At 42.6% G+C, this 21,098-nt stretch overlaps 1 protein-coding gene across 2 annotated transcripts in view; it reads right to left on the bottom strand.

The window, feature by feature from the left end:
* Positions 1-209: 209 nt before the first annotated feature.
* Positions 210-21,098, bottom strand: part of LOC149080923 (uncharacterized) — a 180,592-nt gene continuing 159,703 nt past the window's right edge. Inside the window, exons 3-5 of one of the 2 annotated variants that reach the window (XM_089237616.1) lie at positions 19,678-20,097; positions 19,385-19,578; positions 210-4,263 (exon numbers count right to left, since the gene is read on the bottom strand). In XM_089237616.1, coding sequence (XP_089093742.1) covers positions 2,959-4,263; positions 19,385-19,578; positions 19,678-20,097 — 1,919 coding nt within the window. In that variant the 3' untranslated portion in view covers positions 210-2,958. The remainder of the gene's footprint in view (positions 4,264-19,384; positions 19,579-19,677; positions 20,098-21,098) is intronic. The other variant, XM_089237617.1, reaches the window with a different exon arrangement.

The following is a 21,098-nucleotide window of genomic DNA, read 5'->3' as shown; positions in this document are numbered from 1 at the left end:
GAAGCGGGGTCAAAAATGGCTAAAACTTTGCTGACGTAATACTTGAACAGCCCCTCGAACTTTTAACCGAATCGATATCGAGCCTATTAACACCACACTGAACTAAAATATTTTAACTGCAATCATCGATTAATCGAACCAGTCTTAACAATTAGTTATCATTCAATATTCATAATACAAACATCGCACACAAAACAAAAACAACGATATATCCACTTTCGTTTATTTGTTTTCTTTGAAAAGCGTCACAAATAACACAAACAAGTTACATTCTTACATCGATGCATCTTTATATGTATCTTCGTGTTATAATATGCATACAATTATTCCGAATATAAGCGTCACCAAAGAACAAAAAACAAACTCGGCACGATTTGTTTTTAAGAGGAAGAGTTTGAAAAATCAAACGTGCCCTATTATACACAGCATTTACATTGAAAAATATTCAAAAAATGGTTCATTAAGCAAAAGACTCCATAGGCGAATGCAAATGGAGGCCTGCGATTCGTTCAGAGGGAAGCTAATTTGCCAGCGGTCGACGCTCTTCGATTCCCGTGAATCGCCCTAGAGCTCTCTCCCTCATTTGCATATCTCTCGCGGGGGAATAATAATTACGATCGATCAAACGTCAATATGTTAGCCAGGTGCAGCGAGTGCCAACAACCACTCCCTCTTACAAAATAGTGTCGGTCTTTGAGAGTCTGGAGAGAGAGAGAGACAGAAAGAGAAAACCAATATGGCGGATGTGTGATATCTCATCATTCAAGCGAGCGCCATCTATAGTGTTGATCGAAGGGGGGCATTTCACACAAGAATTATTCCCGGATGTTTACGTGATTTCTATAAATGTCAATAGAAGAACGAAACATCGTAACGCCACTTTTTTGTTTTGTTTCCCATAACTTGAGCCGCGCCCTTTCTACTAAAGTGAAAAAAAAAAAAAAACGTAAGGGCCTACAATTCCTTGTTCGACAGTATCGTGCGGAAACGCCCCTGTTTCGGATGTACTGACTGATACTCTCTGACATTCGCGCCGTTTGGGTTTCGGTTTGGTGTATGCGTTGTACAGGGAGTCCCAAAACTGACAGGACTATTCGAAAATTGGATTTTAAAGCGTTCTGATTGGGAAAACTATTGATTTCCAGTGAAACAGAATTTTGAAAATCAGTGAAAACAATGCGCAGCAGATTACGCTAATATCGACAGAATGTTGCACTGTTTGTGGAGTCTAGACAAATTTTTGAAAGTTAGTAACAGCGTTTGTCAACAGATGTCGCTGCAGTTAAAATAAATTAAAATGAGGTATATTTGAAATCCTGGCTGCCCATGTTACTGGCAATGTAAGGATATTTTTACACATCCTATTATTATATCTCTTTAAAAATGCGTCATCTTTTTCAAAAATCTTGTAACCAATTTTGAAATTCTACATGTAATTTTCTTTATGGTGGGCCCGTCAATTTCGGGACACTGTGGGTCTCGCATGTACAGCTGTATGGCAATGCAACCTTGCCACGATGACGTGTTACAGTCAAGTCACTCCAAACGTTTTTAGCGACAAATTTAGAATTGCAAATTTACCAGGAAACATTCCGATTTTGCATTCTTTAAAACCGGTCCCTGAAAAAATTATGAAGCTCCTCAACCATAGGTATAACATTAAATACTGCAATCTTACGTCCATGACCTCAACTGACAGGCAGGGCCATCTTAAGAGCATAATGGGACCCCAGCGGGCCAAGTGATTTTTCTGAGGCCTTTACCTGGCCACATCTCAAAAAATACACCTACTTCTCGTTTTTATGAGTCCCCTCTCTCTCTCTTGAGGCCGCGCCTCAATAATGCGTTAAGACGGCACTGCTAACAGGTCGTGCCTAATGTTACTCAACCTATCGACCGCTGCTTTTGCGTCTGCAAAATCACCTAATTAAAGCCACCTAATAAAGTTCTCCTCCTGATGTAAAGGAGCTGGGAAAAAAAGTTTCACAGAGCTAATGTCTATAGAATGCTGGGCGGTTGAGGCAGCAGTTGAATACCTCAATTTGGGTGAAAAATCGAGTGTTGAAGGCAGCGTGGAAGTGTTGTAATGCAAGAACCCCTCCAAGCTTTGGTCTGTTCTGCATTTGCACATGTCTATCACGCGAACATTTCAGTACCACTCTGGTCACTCAAAACGTCACGTAGCCCGTGAGCGCATGGTAATGTCAAGACCAGAGGAACACGACCTTTTGAGTCCACGATAAGTGGTACTTTTGCCGCTCGCGGGGAGAAAACTTGTATAGTGTATGGGGTGACCATATGCCATATATGTTATGAAACATTCCCGTAATTCTGGCCATCCTGACTTTTTTTTAAGAGAATTGTCCCGTTTTTTCCGCTTATTCTCAACGAGGCTCACCTCCCATGCTGCTGATTAAAGACCGTCATCTGATGGACGTCTGCTAAAAATTCTTAATTTAATTTAAAGAGTTACCCTCGTATGAGACCGACTCAAAGATTACCTTCATTGGAACCGAATCTGTTATTTTGATTTTACAACTACATTTTTGGAAAATGTAAGTTGAGGCACAGAGAGGGGGGTCTTCAACCTTTTTCTTGTTCCCCATCATCAAAAGAAGAGCACCCTTACGGCAGATTTGACATTCGTATGCAAGAAAAACCAGAATGATTTAGTCTTTTGAAGGCGATTTGTACAAGGTTATTTAATTGGGACGTTGACCAAGTGCTCGCGAGCGTGAAATCGGACACGAGCATCGAGCACTATGGGTGCTCGCGAGTAACAAGTTGGAGATGCCTGGAGTCGGTTTGTGGATGTGGTTAACTTTTTTGTTTCTGACAAAGCTCAAGTTGAAACGCATCTAACAAGCAATTACTATCGAAAGTTGGCTTTTCGCAGTAGACATCTTGGGATAATTACAGTGCATTCACGTGAACACACGCATGCGCAGAATTGTCTCTTCAGCAAGGACTGACACTCATGGGTCTGGATGTGGAAGCCGATGAAGAGAACCCGCTGTCGTCTTTGGAACCGTGTGGTTCCGACGGGCTCGGCGATTCCGTGAAGAAATCGCGTCTCTTGGCGTCTTCGGTGACGGGTGACCTCGGCGATGAAATGTTTGGCGGAGAAGGCGGCGAATCCTTGACGGGTCTAGTCTTCGGCAAGTCATTGACGATGCTGCATTTCCCAGTGCAGTCGATGACGGTGGTGCTACGGAGCACTTTCGGCTTCTCCTTCGAGTCGTTGGCTGAGAAAAGTCCAGAATTCTTGCCTTGGGTGTCGTTCTCCTTCGCGTTTCCGTGAGTCACTGTCGCTGTTATGTTGGTGACGGTGCTCAGGACCCGCCCAGCGTTCTTAGCGTTCGTCGTTTCGACGACCGACGAAGTCTTGTTGGTGACCGACTGTTTCCACGTCGCGTCGATTTTCAACATGTCCTTTTTGGGAAATCGACTCGCGTACGAGAGCGGATCGTTCGGTTTGATCGGCGACTGATTGTTCGTGTTCAATGTGATTTCCAAGTCCATGTTCCCGTCTAGGTGGAGGTTCTTCTTGATCGGTCCATTATTCCTGACGGAGTTTTGTGCGAAAGTGCTCGTCACCTGGGGCTTGGTGGTATAGTTCGAAGGGGAGACGCTAGTCGCTTCCCTAGAAAACACTTGCTGGGGGACACCGATGATCGGTTCGGGCTTTTTCGGCTCATCCGCGCACAGCTTCGATTGGTTCGCGGCGTACGGCTGTCGCCAAGTCGTAGTGCCGTTCTGATATGGCCTAGAAAGTAAAGTCTGAGGCGGTCTCGTAGCTACCACGCTGGTCGGGCGCCAAGGGTACACGCTGCCGCTGGCGATGGTCTCCTCGCCGTATTTATCACCGGCTCTCAACAGCATTTCGTCACTCTTGGTGATGGGGCTGAAAACGGACTCGTATTTCGGTCTGCTCTTGAGACAGTTTTCGGACGTCGGTAATCTGGCGATCGTTGGCGGCAAAGTGGCGGAAGGTAATGTTTGGCGTTGCCGCTGTCGTGCGTGCGGTTTCGGAGACTGCCTCCGAGAGTTGTTGCTGCTGTACACATTCTCGGGATGAGCGTCCCTCTTCGGGGAGGGCGACGACTTCCTGGGGACGCTGGATGACCTGCAGTGGTATATATCCGTCAACAGACTGCGGTTGTTCCTGTGCTGACGTTTCGAGGTCGTCGTGGGCGTCGAAGCCATCATGTACAGGGAGTTGCGTTCCTTGCCGGCCATCCTACCAAGGCTGCTTGATCGGGACTGCAATTAAAAAGAGAAATAGAAGGTTAGAAAGAGAAGCATTTCCAAGAACACACAAGTCACCCATTACACACCGTAACGTAACGAACAACGGGAGAAATCCAGTCTAGCGATTCCATCTGTAATTTCTAAATCTTAAGCAAGGGAAAAATATGAAATGGTCATCCATCTTCAGTCACGTACGATATCGATCATGTTGAGAGGTATTTCTGACAGTAAGTAGTAAACGTTCTCTCGGTGCCAGTCGCCTACGCACACCATGAAGCATTTAATGAACCTCTCACTTCTGGTTCGCCTTCGTTTCAACGTAGATAATATACCACGTTTAATTTCAAGAATAAAAGTATCCTTGGACTCATTCCGAAATCCCAACGCTCATTACTCGAATCCAGAGGAAAATAAGCGAAAAATATATCCAGAAGTGATAAAAACCGTCAGGTCACCGGCTATTATGAAAGTGGCTTCATATATAGAGATGAAATCGCTATTTACACTATATTCCTTCCCCCCCCCCCAAATAGATTAAACCGTCCATTCTCAACAAAGGAATTATGATAATCTATAGAGATAAGCACTGGAGGGAGTTCTCTGAAGTTTTTGTGACTGACCTGTGCCCTCAATTATGTTCGACTGCCTACACGGACTGACTGGTCAATCACGAACGGCTGGTGCAATATCGGATATGCACATAATGGGGGATGGGGGAGAGACCTATTTTCGTCACGAGCGTTTTAAAGTGAAAATATTCAGGGTGAGTGACTTTTTGTGGCGATGGCCCGCCCATCGATTTCTTGGGAGTCACTGGCGATTTGTATAATGACGCGCTTTTATTACTCCTTATTCAAATGCAACCAAACTATTTTCGGAGCTATTTGTTCTGATTTATTTTTGAAAACGTCTCCCATGATGTTGACCTACATAGTATTTGTACAACAGTAAATTGTTTTTTTTGCTTCTATAGCGCCAAGGAAAACACACACTTAAATGAACGGGAAGTTCGCCGGGGCCATCGCTGATGCAAATCTAACATTCGAATGTAAGTATGCAAAATAAATGCGTGTCGTGGAAGAGGCGCGATGGAGTTAGACCACAGGCTTCAGCGAGGACGAAAAATCCCATTTTTCGAACAAGAATTAAAATACTATAATTGCAGTCTATGTTTGCGATTTGAAATTAATTAATTAATTGAAAGAAATAGAGATTAAATTTGATTTGGATCAACATTGAACAGGATCCTGATAGAAAAAATTAAAAAAAAAGACTATTACAATTTTTGAATATGATTCTGATGAAAAATTTTCAATCTTGATCTAGTGAATTTCTTTTCAATCTCAGCAGTTCTGTTTTTTTTTCTTTTTTCTTTCAAATTCTGATATAATTAATTCTGCTTTTCTCAAGTTAATATAATTTATGGCTCTAATTCTAATAAAGAAGGTATGGCTCTAATTCTGATGAAGTTCTAGATCTACATCTAATGAAGAAATTCTGGCTCTAATTCTAATGAAGAAATTCTGGCTCTAATTCTAATGAAGAAGTTATGGACTTAATTATAAAGTAGTAGTTCTCTGGCTCTAATTCTGATGGAGTTCTGACTCCAATTCTAATGAAGAAATTAAGGATATAGTTCTAATGAAGAAGTTATGGATTTAATTCTAAAGAAGTTCTGGCTGTAATTCTAATGAAGAAGGAAGGTATGGCTCTAATTCTGATGAAGAAGTTCTGGATCTAAATCTAGTGAAGAAGTTCTGGATCTAAATCTAGTGAAGAAGTTCTGGATCTAAATCTAGTGAAGAAGTTCTGGATCTAAATCTAGTGAAGAAGTTCTGGATCTAAATCTAGTGAAGAAGTTCTGGATCTAAATCTAGTGAAGAAGTTCTGGATCTAAATCTAGTGAAGAAGTTCTGGATCTAAATCTAGTGAAGAAATTCTGACTCCAATTCTAATGAAGAAGGAAGGTATGGCTCTAATTCTGATGAAGAAGTTCTGGATCTAAATCTAATGAAGAAATTATGGATCTAATTCTAATGAAGAAATTATGGATCTAATTCTAATGAAGAAGGTATGGCTCTAATTCTGATGAAGAAGTTCTGGATCTAAATCTAATGAAGAAATTCTGGCTCTAATTCTAATGAAGAAGTTATGGACTTAATTATAAAGTAGTAGTTCTCTGGCTCTAATTCTAATGATGGAGTTCTGAATCCAATTGTAATGAAGAAGTTCTGGATCTAATTCTAATGAAGAAGGTATGGCTCTAATTCTGATGAAGAAGTTCTGGACTTAATCATAAAGAAGTAGTTCTGGCTCTAATTCTAATGAAGTTCTGGATCTAATTCTAATGAAATACGAATATAATTTAAAAAAAAAAAGACTTACAGTCTTTCCATCCCAGATAAATTTTGTATTTTTATGAAGAAAAAAAAATTAATTCGATTCTAAATTTAAAAACTCTAAATTCGATTCCCATGAAAAAAAAAAAAGTTTAATTAAATTCCAATCAAGACAATCCTTTAAAAACTATCCCGGTGATGCTAATATTAGATTTCCCAGTCCCGTTCTCATGAGAAGATTACATAATTAAACATTCAATCTAATTCTGACGAATAAACATCAAATATAATTATAACGAAGGAAAAAAGATAATTAATTTAATTATAATTATAACGAAGGAAAAACTTCAATATGATTCTGAAAAAGAAATACGATCTAGAAAACAAACTTTTCGATCGATTCTGATGAAAAAAATTCAAGCCGATTCTTAATGAATCGCACAATCTTCATCTTAATCTAGCATCTAATGGAGGAAGAACAAAACCAAATTTGATTAAAGCAAAAATGAATCGAGTTTCTAAAATACATTCGAAATTTCCAATTTTAAAACTGGAAATTAAAAACTCTTAACAATTACAGTGGAGAACTGAATTGCTCCATTTTGAGAAAAAAAGAAATGTAATCGAATTCGCGAAGCAGAAAATTTACGTATGTAATTATTCGTGAATAATGTCCCGTATTCACGAAGACTACGCGGGACATTAAAATATCATTTTAATTGTATTGAAGGATCCTCATTTGAATTTCAATTAATGACGTGATCTTTAATTTCGGTTAAAACCGTCTTCCTTGAAACTTTAACTGAATAAGTACACTGCTGGCCACCCAAATTGCAACACCAAGAAAGACAAGAGATATCGCAACAATATTTATTTTGTAGATAACATGTTGACCAAGCATCAAATGATAAAATTTATAGACTTCTGTGAAGTGTGGTTCCTGCCAAAATCAGTAGCCAGAGTAGCCGCCATTGTTGGAGATCACCGCTGCCACACGCCTCGGCATTGATTCAGAGAGACTTTGGATGTGTTCTTGGGGTACAGCAGACCAAGCAGCTTCCACGCGTTGCCAAAGTTGATCTGGTGTGGCAGCTGGGGATGTAATCTGGGTCAATCGTTGAGCAACCATGGACCACATGTTTTCTATCGGCGAAAGATCCGGAGAGCGAGCTGGCCAGGGAAGCAATTCAATCTGGCGATTGACGAAGAACCTTTGGACAATGCGTGCCACGTGTGGTCGCGCATTATCCTGTTGAAATATGGCTGTGGGCAAGCCCTGAAGGTAAGGAAGGACAACTGGCTCCAACACCTCGGAGATGTAGCGCTGGCTTTTTAAAGTGCCGGCAATGCGTACTAGAGGAGTGCGAGAGTGATATCCAATACCGCCCCATACCATAATACCCGGTGCAGGACCAGTGTGGCGGTGCATAACGCAGCTGTTCAGCATCCTCTCTCCACGGTGTCTCCAGACTCGAATCCGACCATCGTGGTGTTGCAGACAGAAGCGTGACTCGTCAGTAAAGACAATTTCATTCCATTGCGCCGTCCACATCCTTCTTTCATCGCACCATTGGCGGCGGAGACGTCTGTGGTTCTGCGTCAAGAGTAGACGAAGCAATGGACGTCTTGCGGACAGACCACTCTGCTGTAAATGGTGTCGAATGGTACGCGCAGACACTGGATGATGCGGTACAGACAGAATGTGCTGTGAAATGGTTCGTAATGTGGCTGAGCGATCCGTCACTGCCATACGCACAATACGCCTGTCATCACGTGAAGTGGTGCACTGAGGTGGATGCGATCGAACACGTCGGTCCGTCGTACCCTCCTGCATCCAACGATCACATATCCGCATTACAGTTGTTTGGTTTCGTCCAACACGAATACCGATTTCCCTGAAAGATAATCCACAATCTCGGTAGGCCACTATCCTTCCTCTGTCGAACTCGGATACTTGATCAAAAGATGATCGCTTTTTTGAAAAAAACACAAGAAAAACACAATTGCCGTACTTCAAATCGTCGAAATCTCCAAGCCTTAAATAGCGCTTTGAAGTGGCGCCACAGGCGCGCGTGATGTGCGTCTGCGCTGAAATTCTAATCATTTGCATATCTCACCTCCGCTAATGCATGTTGTAAATTTCATATTATTTGCATGCTTCCTTCAGGGTGTTGCATTTACGGTGGCCAGCAGTGTATTTATTAGAGTTCAGTTACGTTTGAATTTTCATTTGAAACCAATTTACGTTCTTACAGAAATTAAACTTATTTAAATTCCCCACCAACTTTCGATTCTAATTCGCAATTCTAATGCGTATATTCACTTTCCAAGTACGTACACGATGAACTTAGCTACGCAAAGCAGAACATTGGAACGCTTCTCCACGAATTTCTCATCGTTATTTTCAGTTCGTTCGCGAAATTTTTTGCAAATGGATGAAAGAACGTTCTCGAAAATGTACAAACAATCACGTTCTGTAATATTTCCATAATGAAAAAAAAAATGTATATATTTCGAAATTCTTATGTTACAGATGTATCTAAGAACGAGGTTAATAACGGAACATCAAACGAGAAGGGAAAAAAACATTTTTGTTATCTTTTCCAAAACAAATATGTATTCAGAAAAAACACAAAATGGAGGCCGAATCGCATTATATGCATCATAAGAAATTTCTCGAAGGAGAGATTAAAAAAAATAAGAATTTCTCTCTATATTATATGTAATGATGCGACCTTCGTAACAAAGAGAAAAGCACGAGGAATACACGATGGAAAAAACCCTCTATGATACAAAAGATGCACAACAGAGGAGTAGAATCATGCAAATGATCCTTTAATCAAAATTTCCCATGATGCACTGTTTCTAATGATATTTTGCCTGTGAGTGTTTATGTCCCATACATGCAATATTTTGAAATAGCTTGAAGAGGCGAATGCAACTGGCAATGCGTTCGACCCACACAGGACTGCAGGGAGTATGACGTCAGCGGTCTCCGCCTTGGCAGCGCTGAGAACGTCGTCCGCAACATCGTTCGTCGGGAGATCACGTGACTCGGTGAAAAAACACACATGATCCCTCGTTATTTTCTTATGGCGTAAATAGGAGTTTTTAAAACAATAAAATGAAAGAAATTATTTCAGCATCGATGAGATAATTCCAAAATAAACGAAAGAGAAAGTTCCAGCATTAATGAAAGATAATTCGAGCATAAATGAAAGATAATTCGAAAATTAATGAAAGGGATAATTCGAAAATTAATGAAAGGGATAATTCGAAAATTAATGAAAGGGATAATTCGAAAATTAATGAAGGGGATAATTCGAAAATTAATTAAAGGGATAATTCGAAAATTAATTAAAGGGATAATTCGAAAATTAATGAAAGGGATAATTCGAAAATTAATTAAAGGGATAATTTCAGCATTGATGAAAGTGATAATTCCAAAATTAATGAAAGGGATAATTCCACAATTAATAAAAAATAATTCCACAATTAATAAAAAATAATTCCAAATTAATAAAAAAAATTCCAAACTAATGAAAGATAATTCCAGAATTAATGAAAGAAAAATTCTAGAATTAATGAAAGAAAAATTCTAGAATTAATGAAAGAGATAATTTCAGCATTGATGAAAAAAAAAAGTGATAATTCCAAAATTAATGAAAGTGCTAATTACAGCATTAGTGAAAGACGATTCCAGAACTAATGAAGGAGATAATTCAGCATTGATGAAAGAGGTGAATTAATGAAAAACAAAATCCTAGTTTTAATGAAAGCGATAATTTCAGTTCCAAAATAAATGAAAGCGATAATTCCAGCATTAATCGTTGAAGACAAAGTGTTCGCGCCTCCACTTCCCTCAAGACTTATTACAGCAACTGAAGCAGTGGAAAAGTGACGTGTTGGACTCGTCAACAGGAGATATTCTATCACGAGTGTGGCACGGACTGGAATACCGCATAGACATTTGCCGTGTCACCGGCAGGGGCACACACAGGAGTATCTATAGAAACTGGACAAGAAAGTGGTCCCAATGGTAAAGTTGTTGCCCAGTCTCTTCTGAGGTCAACAAAAACAAAAAACTCCACGTTCCTAAGTGTAGGATGGCCGTAGCAATATTCGTCGAGATATAAGAATTGGAAATTCGGAGGTGGGAATAATAAGCAGCGTAAACTAAGCCAGGGGCGGCTCGGGCTTATCAACCGCCCGGGTGCAAAGTCTTACGTGCCGCCCCTGAAGACGACCCTGGCGGGAGGCTAACGGAGCTGTATCGTAAGAGACCTTGGGATAAACCTATTTTGTCCTTTAGGAGAAAGCCGCACACAATTCTCAGCCTAGAAAATGTGCTTGACCACACGTCCCGCTTTTGAAGAAAATGTTGAGCTGCCGTGTTCTTTTTCCTCTCTCTCGTTATTTTACCATTTTTGATTACACCCAGGGCCGCAACTAGATGCTTGGTCACCAGGGGAAAGCGCACATTTTGGCGCACCCTTGTAATGTTGAAGGAGAGGTTTCAAAAGGAAATTTGCGCCCCCTCATGTCCAGCGCCCGGGACACGAGACCCGCCTGCTCCCTCCCCTCCTCTAGTTGCGGCCCTGATTGCACCAGATAATTCACAGAACAGCACACACAGAGCCACCATTACTTACACTTACTTATCCTGTAAAGTTGATGTACAGTCGAATCCCGTTTTAACGAATACCGATATAGCGAAAATCTCGTTTTAACGAAAACGTTTCTAATCTCCCCCCCCCCCCAGATACGTTTACATAGGAACAATGCAAAAAAAACTGGAATTCCTTTATAACGAAGTGATTTCTCAGGTCTCTCGGTATGACGGGATTCGACTGAATGAATGAACGCCAGGGTCTCTGCCACCGGACTTATCCCGTTGCCGAGATCTCTTCCAGCCCAGCTTCGTGGCAGAGTCTGGAACAAAGTGCACCTAACAGTCTGAGTGTATAGCTAGTTTTGTGTCTGATATTTCAGTGCTGCCATCTATACTTCAAATTGTGAGTGAAGTGTAATGATTGAATATTTGTAACGTCGTAGGCCTGTTGCTCTCTGTGGCGGGACTTCTTTTTTTTTTTAACGGGGAGATCGACTCGCATTCGCGCCTTGAAGTTGGGAACCACAGAAAACCAACTTCAGCCGACCACCACTGTGGGGTCCGTCACTATAACCACTCGACCACCACAGCGGCGACGGGATTCGACTGTATAACGAGGCGATTTTCGTAAAGAAATTTATTTCGAATGCGTTTCTGGGACCGGGCAAGTGAGAAGACGAATAATTTCCTTTGCGTTATTATTTGACTTCGGGAAAAATAATTACCGTTCGCCTCTTGTGGTAAGAGAGCATTTTTATTTCTGGTAACGCTGTCCCAGGGGGCCCCTGTCCCTTTTTCTTCTGAAGTTACCTCAACACCTACGTCGTCAACGTGACTTTCATGTGAAATTTTTACTGTTAGAAATTTTTTTAAACAATTTTCGTGTCCAACGGAAGTCCGAGCTGCCGCCCCCTAACAACCTACCGCACCCCTTGCATTGCACCCTCGCTTAAGCCGCCTCTGAACTAACGGAAAAGCTGATTATACTTAGGGTGACTATACGTCCCGTATTTACCGGGACAGTTCCGGTATTTTCTCTTTTTTTGGCCGTCCCGACTTTTTGGCAAAAGTGTCCCGGTTTTTCCCGTATTTCACACGAAGCCTACTTGAATTTTTATTCTTTATTAAAGTCGAAGATTTAAATTATTTTTCAACTCAAATTATTTTATGATAGTGGCAACTATATATGGGATATTAATCTCCCACATTTGCCTTGGTAAACGTTTTTTTTTTTCCGTGGAATACATTTTAATCCACTGCAATTTGCAGTAATGCATCATTTCCCGCCATTGTGATCTTTCCGTAATTTCTACAATATTTGGCAACTTTGTTTGGTTTTGGCGATAATTGGCGAAGTCCCGTATTTTCCCTTATTTGGAATCCCGATGTCCCGTATTCCTCTCGAGGAAATATGGTCAGCCTAATTATACTGTTCTCTTTCCCCTTACTTTCAGGGATAATTTTTTTTAGTGCCATCTACTGCAAAATATCTCTCAATGTGGTTTGTTTTAGTGATTTTGTTGACACAGTGACGATAAAGGTGACCTGTACTTTCATTTTCTCGAACGTTTTAGTGCTTTTTTTTTTACATGTTGTAATATTTAAGAAACTAATTTATATGAATTGATTTTTAGGTGAAGTAATTTCTTATGATATACCGTTTCAGTTTGACGCTAAGAATTCCCTTCCTTCTGGACGGCTCAAAGTTACCTGCCGCCCCTTAAAGATGACTCTGACTGACAAGGGGCATTAGGATGGCGCTTACGTGTCATCAAGCACCCTGTATGAAAAATTCCCTCGGTGCACCACAAACGAGAAAAACCTTCCGCCAGTTTGGTGAACACTAAATGTTTCGCGGATCCAAGTGCTCTGGAACTGTACCGCGCGTCACTCAAGTGATTTGCAATTATGCCGCGGGGAGAGAGAGAGCGAGCGAGCTTGAGTGATGTAGAACTGCACTAGGGGCAGCTTAAGTGCTCTAAAACTGTGTCACTCAAGAGATATCTAAATGTGACAAGGAATGGCTTGAGCGTTCTGGAACTGTGTCACGGGTCACTTACGTGGTCCGTAAATGAGCCGCTTAGTTCACTTTTACAAAATTAGGTTTGGGGGGGGGGGCAGGCAGTGGCGTCGGAGCCAAGGGTGCCCGAGCACCCACAGAATTTATTCAAAAATCGAAATTTTCTACATGAATCTTACGACGGGCACCCACAGGTTCGAAACACTTCCGACGACCCTGGGGGCAGGCCACATCAGATAACTCCCCCCGGTCCACAATTGGTTCGTGGGCCAAGGGTTTTTTTAGCATATGTTGCTTAGAGCAGGGGTCGGCAACCAATTTTTGGCTGCTGCTCAAAATCAACCAAAATGTGTGTATTAAAAAGGCGTTTCGGGTATTATTTACGGAACTCAAGTAGGGGGGGGTCATTTGAAATTATGAAACGGGTCACTCGGTGAGGTTGCCGAGGCCTGGCTTAAAGAGTGGGTCGCAATGTATTTCTCAAAAAGAAATTTGAGTCCCTGGGATAAAACTTTCGCGAGAGTCCCTCTATTGTGAAATTATAGCTTGAAAAACCAAGAAAGGACGAGAATCATCCTTAACTGGATCCTTGACAGCACCGCCTTTGTGGGGGACCCTTCGCCCCCCCCCAAGCTTAAGCAGCCCCGCAGCATTGCCTCCTCCTTATGAATGGGGAGGTAACGAATGATCAACGTTTTGAGAACTTGAGTTATTTATACGATTCATACTCGCAATTGCAGTATGCACGTGTTCAGTAATATGAATATTGGACGAGCAATGTCAGTTGAATTAGATAAGGCTCAAGACGATTCTTCAAGCTATGTTTTCTTTTACATTTAGGCCTAATCCGGTAAGTATATTATAATACACTCATCGCCATAAAAATTTGCGCACCCGGAAGAAGTCGTCAAAATGAAACGAAATTTTACACATGTAAGTACTACGTTGATATAAGTAAGTGATTAGAAAATGCAAGAAAAAGGATCATTTATTGCAGAAAAAAGTACAGATGAACAGAAGTTTTAGTACTCTGTTGGACCCCCTCTAGCGCGAATGCACGATGCGATACGAGCGGGCATTGAGGCATACAAGTTCCGTATGATGTCCTGAGACATCTCGTTCCACAGTTGCTGTAAATGCGCCTCTAGTTCGACCAACCTCGTAGGGTGTCCAACTTGCCGTCCCAAGTGATCCCAGATATGCTCGATTGGTGAAAAATCTGGGGATAGAACAAGCCAGGGAAGGGTGGTAATGTGGCGGAGGCAGTCTTGTGACATCCTTGCTGCGTGTGGCCTAGCATTGTCTTGTTGAAAAATGGCTCCTGGGAGCCCTGCCATGAGTGGCAACACATGTGGCTGAAGGATGTTATGGACGTACCGCTGGGCTGTCATTATGCCATGGATCAATATTAGGGGTGACCGTGTATCGTAAGCAATGGCACCCCATACCATGACACCAGCTGTGGCAGCGGTGTGTCGCTGTAAAGCGAAGGCAGGATTGAAGCGTTCACCACGGGGGCCTCCACACACGAACACGATTGTCATCACTGCTCAAGTTGAATCTCGATTCGTCGCTGAAGACGACCTGGTTTCATTCCGTTGCAGTCCAATCCCGTCGTGCTCGACACCACTCCAAACGGAGGCGTTGGTGGGTGGGTGTCATTGGCAGCACACGTAATGGGCGCCGCGAAACCAGATGTCCTTCAGCCAGGCGCCTTGCGATGGTTCGGGAAGACACAGGGGCCCGTAGTGAAGCTGCTGCCTCTGTCTGGATAGCGGCCAATGAGGCAGTTGGCTCTACGCGTGCGTTTCGGATGATATGACGGTCTTCTCGACGACGTCCTGAACCTGGTCGCCGTGTAAATGACGTCTCTTCTGTCCACTGGTCCCAACACCTCCTCACAGTAAAATCAGAACGGCCTAGTTGACGAGCTACTCACCCAGCTTCCATCATCCCGATGATTCTTCCCCTATCGAACTCTGACAACTGCTCATATGGTCTTCGACGGCGGCGTAACGGCATGTCTACCTCAGCATTTCCTTTGCAAACGACTAAATACACTCCAGCAAGCTCTGCTTACCTGTTTTATACTCCAAGGAGAACGAAGTTCAACGCCCTCTAGTGGCATTACGCAATCACGCTGCATTTCTAATCATTTGCATATCTGCCCGACATGTACCTTCAGGCCAACTTTCGTTTCGATCCCACAATTATTTCTTGGTGCGCAAATTTTTATGGAAATGAGTGTACTATCTGGACTTTTGCAATCAATATCCCAGAAATCCTTTTATATATGTTGAAAGTAGATACATATAAAAGTAGGTGTCGGATACCTTCTCGTTTCTGACGGTCGGAAAAGAAGCATGAAATTTCTGTTTGTTTACCTTGAAAATTCGCGCCACCTATCGGAGAACATCACGCATGAAATTTTCTGGTAAACATTTTGAACTTCTTTTTTGAAACTGGTATCAAAACATTCCAGAACTTTTTCCGAGCGGAAAACTTATTAGCCTTAAGAAAGTCGATTCAAAGCGGTTTCTCTCTCCCCACACGTTATCGGCCGATTCAATCGCATAGAAGAATGAACGAACGATCTTTCCATCATCATCATCAAGAAAATGTCCGGCCCGTAATGAAAAGGGATGAATTAAATGCGGAAACGAAAGGCGAGCACACAAAAGCCCGCGTCCAACAACAAGACGTTTCTCACGGCGGCAATTAACCCACAAACCACCGATACGAATCGAAAGAAGAAGCAATTACCAATATTATTACCTCCATTGTGCTTATCGTTTCAATCTTATCGGGACCCCGAAAAGAAAGGAATCCTCATTTCCGTTTGCATCGGATTTCATTAGGGGATGGCTTCTTTCATTGAGCTGTTAGAGCGACCTGTGGATGCCGAAACTTTTTCCGAAATACCATAACGTTATCTCTCCTTTTGGAATTATCTTATCCTCGTTACCGGCGATGATTTCTCGAAACGAAATTATCACAGAGAGAGAGAGAGAGTAATTTCTGTATTTTGCCTTTGATGTGTGCCGCCGTGTGTGTGTGATTCATGTCCTCTTTATATTTTCTAATTAGTTTTCCACCGAATAACGGAAACGATAAATAACCGGAAGCTTTGGAGGATATACGGAATGCTTATCGAGTACAATACACCCTCCCGACACTGAATAAAATGCCAATTTATGCAGACACAATGCAGCCCGGAGAGTAAGGATAACGAACGGGAAGTATACGTGGTGTTTTTCTCGACTATATTGATAAGACTGGGAATATTGTCGACGTCATCGCTTGCGTTGCGTTGCCATTTGACGTTGCAGAAATTTCTAACAATTTTTACACCGACGAGACCTTTACATTGCGGCAATCCACTGCACGAAGGGTTGGTTCGGCTAGGACCGTCGTGAGCGTCGCTACGACAGCGGTTCTCAACCTTTCGCGACTCGCGGGGGCCCTTTTCTTGTAAAACGTTCCATGGCGGAGAGCCCCCGTGGGCTCATTTCTTAATTATTCATCAAAGTTACTGCTTTTTTTTATTTTCTTTGAGCAGCCGCAGAGCCCCTGGAGAGTGCCACAAGGAGCCACAAGGGCTCCGCGGAGCACCGGTTGAGAACCGAGATTAAAAACACAGTCGGTCCTGCTTAATCGGTTGTGGGGGAAGGGGGGCATTCAAGTATTACGTCAGCAGATTTTTAGCCATTTTTGACACCCCCCCTCCCCGCGTCAGCAAAAAATTTATTCAGCTTTGCTCCTCCCTCCCTCCTAAGGCCAGTATTACACTATACAAGTTTTGTGAAAGTTATATTTTATAAAACTTGAAAAATGCAACCAATGGGGGCATAGAAGAAAATACCATTATATGTTAATGCAGTCGAATCCCGTTTTAACGAATACCGTTATATCGAAAATCTCGTTTCAACGAACACTTTTCTAATCCCCCCACCCAGAGAAGTTTACGTAGGGACATTTTTATATAACCTGGAATTCCTTTATAGCGAAATTTCGTTATAACGAAGTGATTTCTTCGGTCTCTCGGAGTTCGTTATAACGGGATTCGACTGTCAATCCAAAGAGTATGTATCCGCATTAAGTGCGGGAGTCAAGCAAATGATTCAAGGGCAACACATTTGACGCGATGAGTGAACACTACTAAACGGTTTAGCCGCCACCCCCCCCCACCCCCGGACTCTATAAAGTGAGGCAGGACGTTGGAAGGAGGGCGGTCTGTAGATGTCTACTAGCATGGCCCCCCACAAGGGGTGGGCTGACAAGGTTCCAGCCCTGGGGCCCGGTGTGATTTTAATCTTTTTTTTTTGTTTTTCCACGCTATAAATTCATCATAAAGGGGCCCCGTGAAAGTCTGGCCGGGGGGGGGGGGGCGTAAAAGATCCCAGCCTGGGGGCCCTGCTTCAGGATGTGGGGGCCATGTACTACCTAGAGGAAGGTCTATAGAGGACTTACGAGCAGTGGTTAGACCCTACGTGACGAGATCTGGTGCTATACTTTCCGATTGAAATATAAATATGTAAGCTGTTACCCAGCTAAGTATGGGGGGTGGGGGGCCCTGAACATCACTCTGCCTGAGGAGACATGGTGTTGAGGAGAACGTCATGTATAGAACCTCACGTCGAGAAAAAGTTCTTGAAAAGTGAATCCGTGTTAGGCCCGGGGTTCCAGAGATCGACCGAATTCATCAAATTCTGTTCATTATAAATTTAGTTTCTGACTTCAATTCAATAAGCAGAAAAACTCTCAGATGAGAGGTGGGGGGTGGGGGCCCACAGAAAGAAAATATGGTCCAAAGGGGGGGCCACGGGATGGAAATGGTTGAGGAAACGCCGATCTAGTTGATCGCAGGTGGGAAACAAAATAACTATTTCGCGTTGCTGGTACACATATCAATTTCTTTCGCAAAGACGTTCCTGCTATGTTCTACCTCAGCACTGCAAGAATAAATTTCAGCTGCAGCTAGCGTCGTATAGATCGATTAATCGATCATTAATATATTATCAATACAATCATATATTTCAATGGAATCAACTATATAATTATCATAATCAATTACGGAATAGATATTATCATTTTACTTTCTTGTATATGGATCGCCAATTTTAATTGGTTTTTGTTTTTTCCTTTCAGAATTTAAACGGCCGTTCTCCCGATAACGGCGATGTTTTCGTGGTGACGTTAGTGGCCGTTGTTGCGAGGTTTTACTGTATCCATGCGAACACTTCCGCATTCGCTTCGTGGAGTTCATTAATAAGGCATTCGCATTTGAAAACGTCGAAACCTTGAATGATGGATGGATGGGAAAGAAAGTCCTCACTGAGCTAGGTATTTCACATTCTTTGATTACATATTAGTAGCGTGACCATACGTCCCGTATTTCCCGGTATTTTTCTGTTTTTTTGGCCTTCCCGGTTTTTCCCGTATTTTACACGAAGCCTACTTGAATATTTATTCTTTATTGAAGTCAAAGATTGAAATTATTATTCAACTTATAAATTATGTTATGATAATTACAACTATAAATGAGAATATTAATCTCCCACATTTGTCTTGGTGAAAGTTTTTCTTCGTGGAATTCATTTTAATCCACGGCAATTTGCAGTAATGCTTCATTTCCCGCGATTGTGATTTTTTTCGTAACTTCAGCAATATTTGGCATCTTTGTTCGGTTTTGGCGTCCTTTTTGGCGATAATTGGCGATGTCCCGTATTTCGAATCGCAATTTCCCGTATTTCGCTCAAGGAAATATGGTCAGCCTACATATTAGTTATTTGATTGGCCTCGTGGAAACCCAAATTTATTTACAACCCGGGCCGTTTTCAGTCATGGGCTCAGTGAAGTGGCCAGCACCCCACCAAAAGGTTGGGAACCCTTGCCTTGAAAAACAGTGGAATCCCGTCAAATACCGTTATAGCGAAAAAAAATCTCGTTTTAACGAACACTTTTCTAATCCGCGCCCAGATAATTTCACATAGGTACAATTCAGAAACCTGGAACTCCTTTAAAGGGAAATCTCGTTAAAACGAAGTGATTTCTCCGGTCTCTTGGCGTTCGTTATAACGGGATCCGACTGTAATAGCGTATAAAACACTGAAGCTGACATTCGGGAGGGATATTCGTGGTATAAGAAAAATGAAACCTTACTTTGAAACTTCTCGGTGGCAGCGGATCCTCATCCTCCAGAGTCTGGGTCGCCCTCGAGTTGTAATAGACGTAATCGGGATCGGATCTGTCTCTCGGAGGGAACTGGGACGACGTCGAGGAACACTTTGGATTTTTCTTCTCGGCCAGACGTCCACGCCGGAACAGCTTGCTGAACATGGACGGCTGTTTCTCTTCTGCGAATGGAATATACAGCGAATCAGATTCAATTCACTAACGATGCATATAGTTGGCGCCATTAATTTCGAACGATGAATAATTGGCGATAGTCTTACTTTTGCTCGGCTCCACGTTCTCCAGGTCATTCTTGACGTCGGACGAAGGGACGACCGGACAAGCTTTCGAGGCCTTGAAGGAATTCGTCCGGGACAGTTTGTCCTTGTCCTTGCCCCTCAGCAACTTTAGAGAATGGCACCTCTTGAGCTTTCCCGTCGTGGTGGCCTTCGTCGGAGAGAGGATCCTTTCCGCCGAGGACCAAGAAACGAGGTTCGAGTCCCTCTGCTGGTTGGTCTGGGTGCACGCCGAGCGACCCTCCATGAACGAGGTCCCGTGCAGCTTGACGATGGCTTCTTCGTTCGTCAGGAGCATTTGGCGCTCTATTGGCGGTGAGATGGCGAGTAAGCGGAAGGTTTCGGGAGTCACGACCGAGTAACCGTTTCCCGTGTGGTAGAGCTTCCTCTCCTTGATGAGCGACCCTGTTACCGTAAAGAGAGAAAAAAAAGGAGTAAATAGGCAATGCAGTTAGCGTACAATCACTCAATAATTGATGGGATGGATACATCCAATCGCTTTATACCACTGATGCCCAATCTGCGGTACGTGACGGGCCATTCCAGGGCCGTCATTCCAACTTTTCCCGGGGGGGGGGCAAAGCACATGTACTCAATGTATGTATATATACACCATTTTTAGTGTATTTTCAAAAGCCAGGGGGGCAACGGCCTCACCCAAATGACGGGCCTGGGCCATTCGGGGCGGGAGGGGGCTGGGGTTACGCGGAAAAACAAGTAACGATGGCGAAAAGAGTAAAGCAATGAAAAAGAGCAATCTTCCGGTATGACGTAATGTACAAGGGAGTACGCTAGATTTTGATGAATGTCTCGGAGTACGCAAGCTTTCGGTGTATTTCACGGGGTATGAACACCTACCACGAATTCCTGGAGGGCAAGACTTGGATTGGGGCCCTGGGCAAAAGAAGTTTTGGGAGTGGGGGTTGCTATCGACTAAGGGCGAAGAACTTTAGTACGTCAGCAAATACAATACATGTTGCAGTTGTTTGTGAACACGTCAAAAGAAAGGATATGCACTATTTTGAATGCAAAATGTAATATACAATTTAGAACTATAAATGTTTTTTCATACTCTCATACAGTTGAATCCCGAACTCCAAGAGAACGGAGAAATCACTTCGTTATAACGGAATTTCGTCATAAAGGAATTCCAGGTTTTTGCATTGTTCCGATGAAAACTTATCTAGGGGGACTAGAAAAGCGTTCGTTAAAACGAGATTTTTGCAATAACGGTATTCGTTAAAACGGGATTCGACTGTATTAGCAAAATCTTTGGTAATGTTATCGAAATTCAATTTTTTAAGTTATTTCAGCTCTTCATCTATACCTGTAAAAATAGCACGTCCTGACTGACTGATTATTCATCGCCGAGCCGAAACCGCTGAAGCTATAAATATGAAATTTTG

The sequence above is a fragment of the Pholcus phalangioides genome, unplaced genomic scaffold, assembly GCF_987345545.1.
Source record: "Pholcus phalangioides strain wild (caught in Gottingen) unplaced genomic scaffold, Ppha-v1.0 ptg000010l_1, whole genome shotgun sequence".
Taxonomy (NCBI): domain Eukaryota; kingdom Metazoa; phylum Arthropoda; class Arachnida; order Araneae; family Pholcidae; genus Pholcus; species Pholcus phalangioides.
This window is presented reverse-complemented; position numbering and strand designations above follow the sequence as displayed.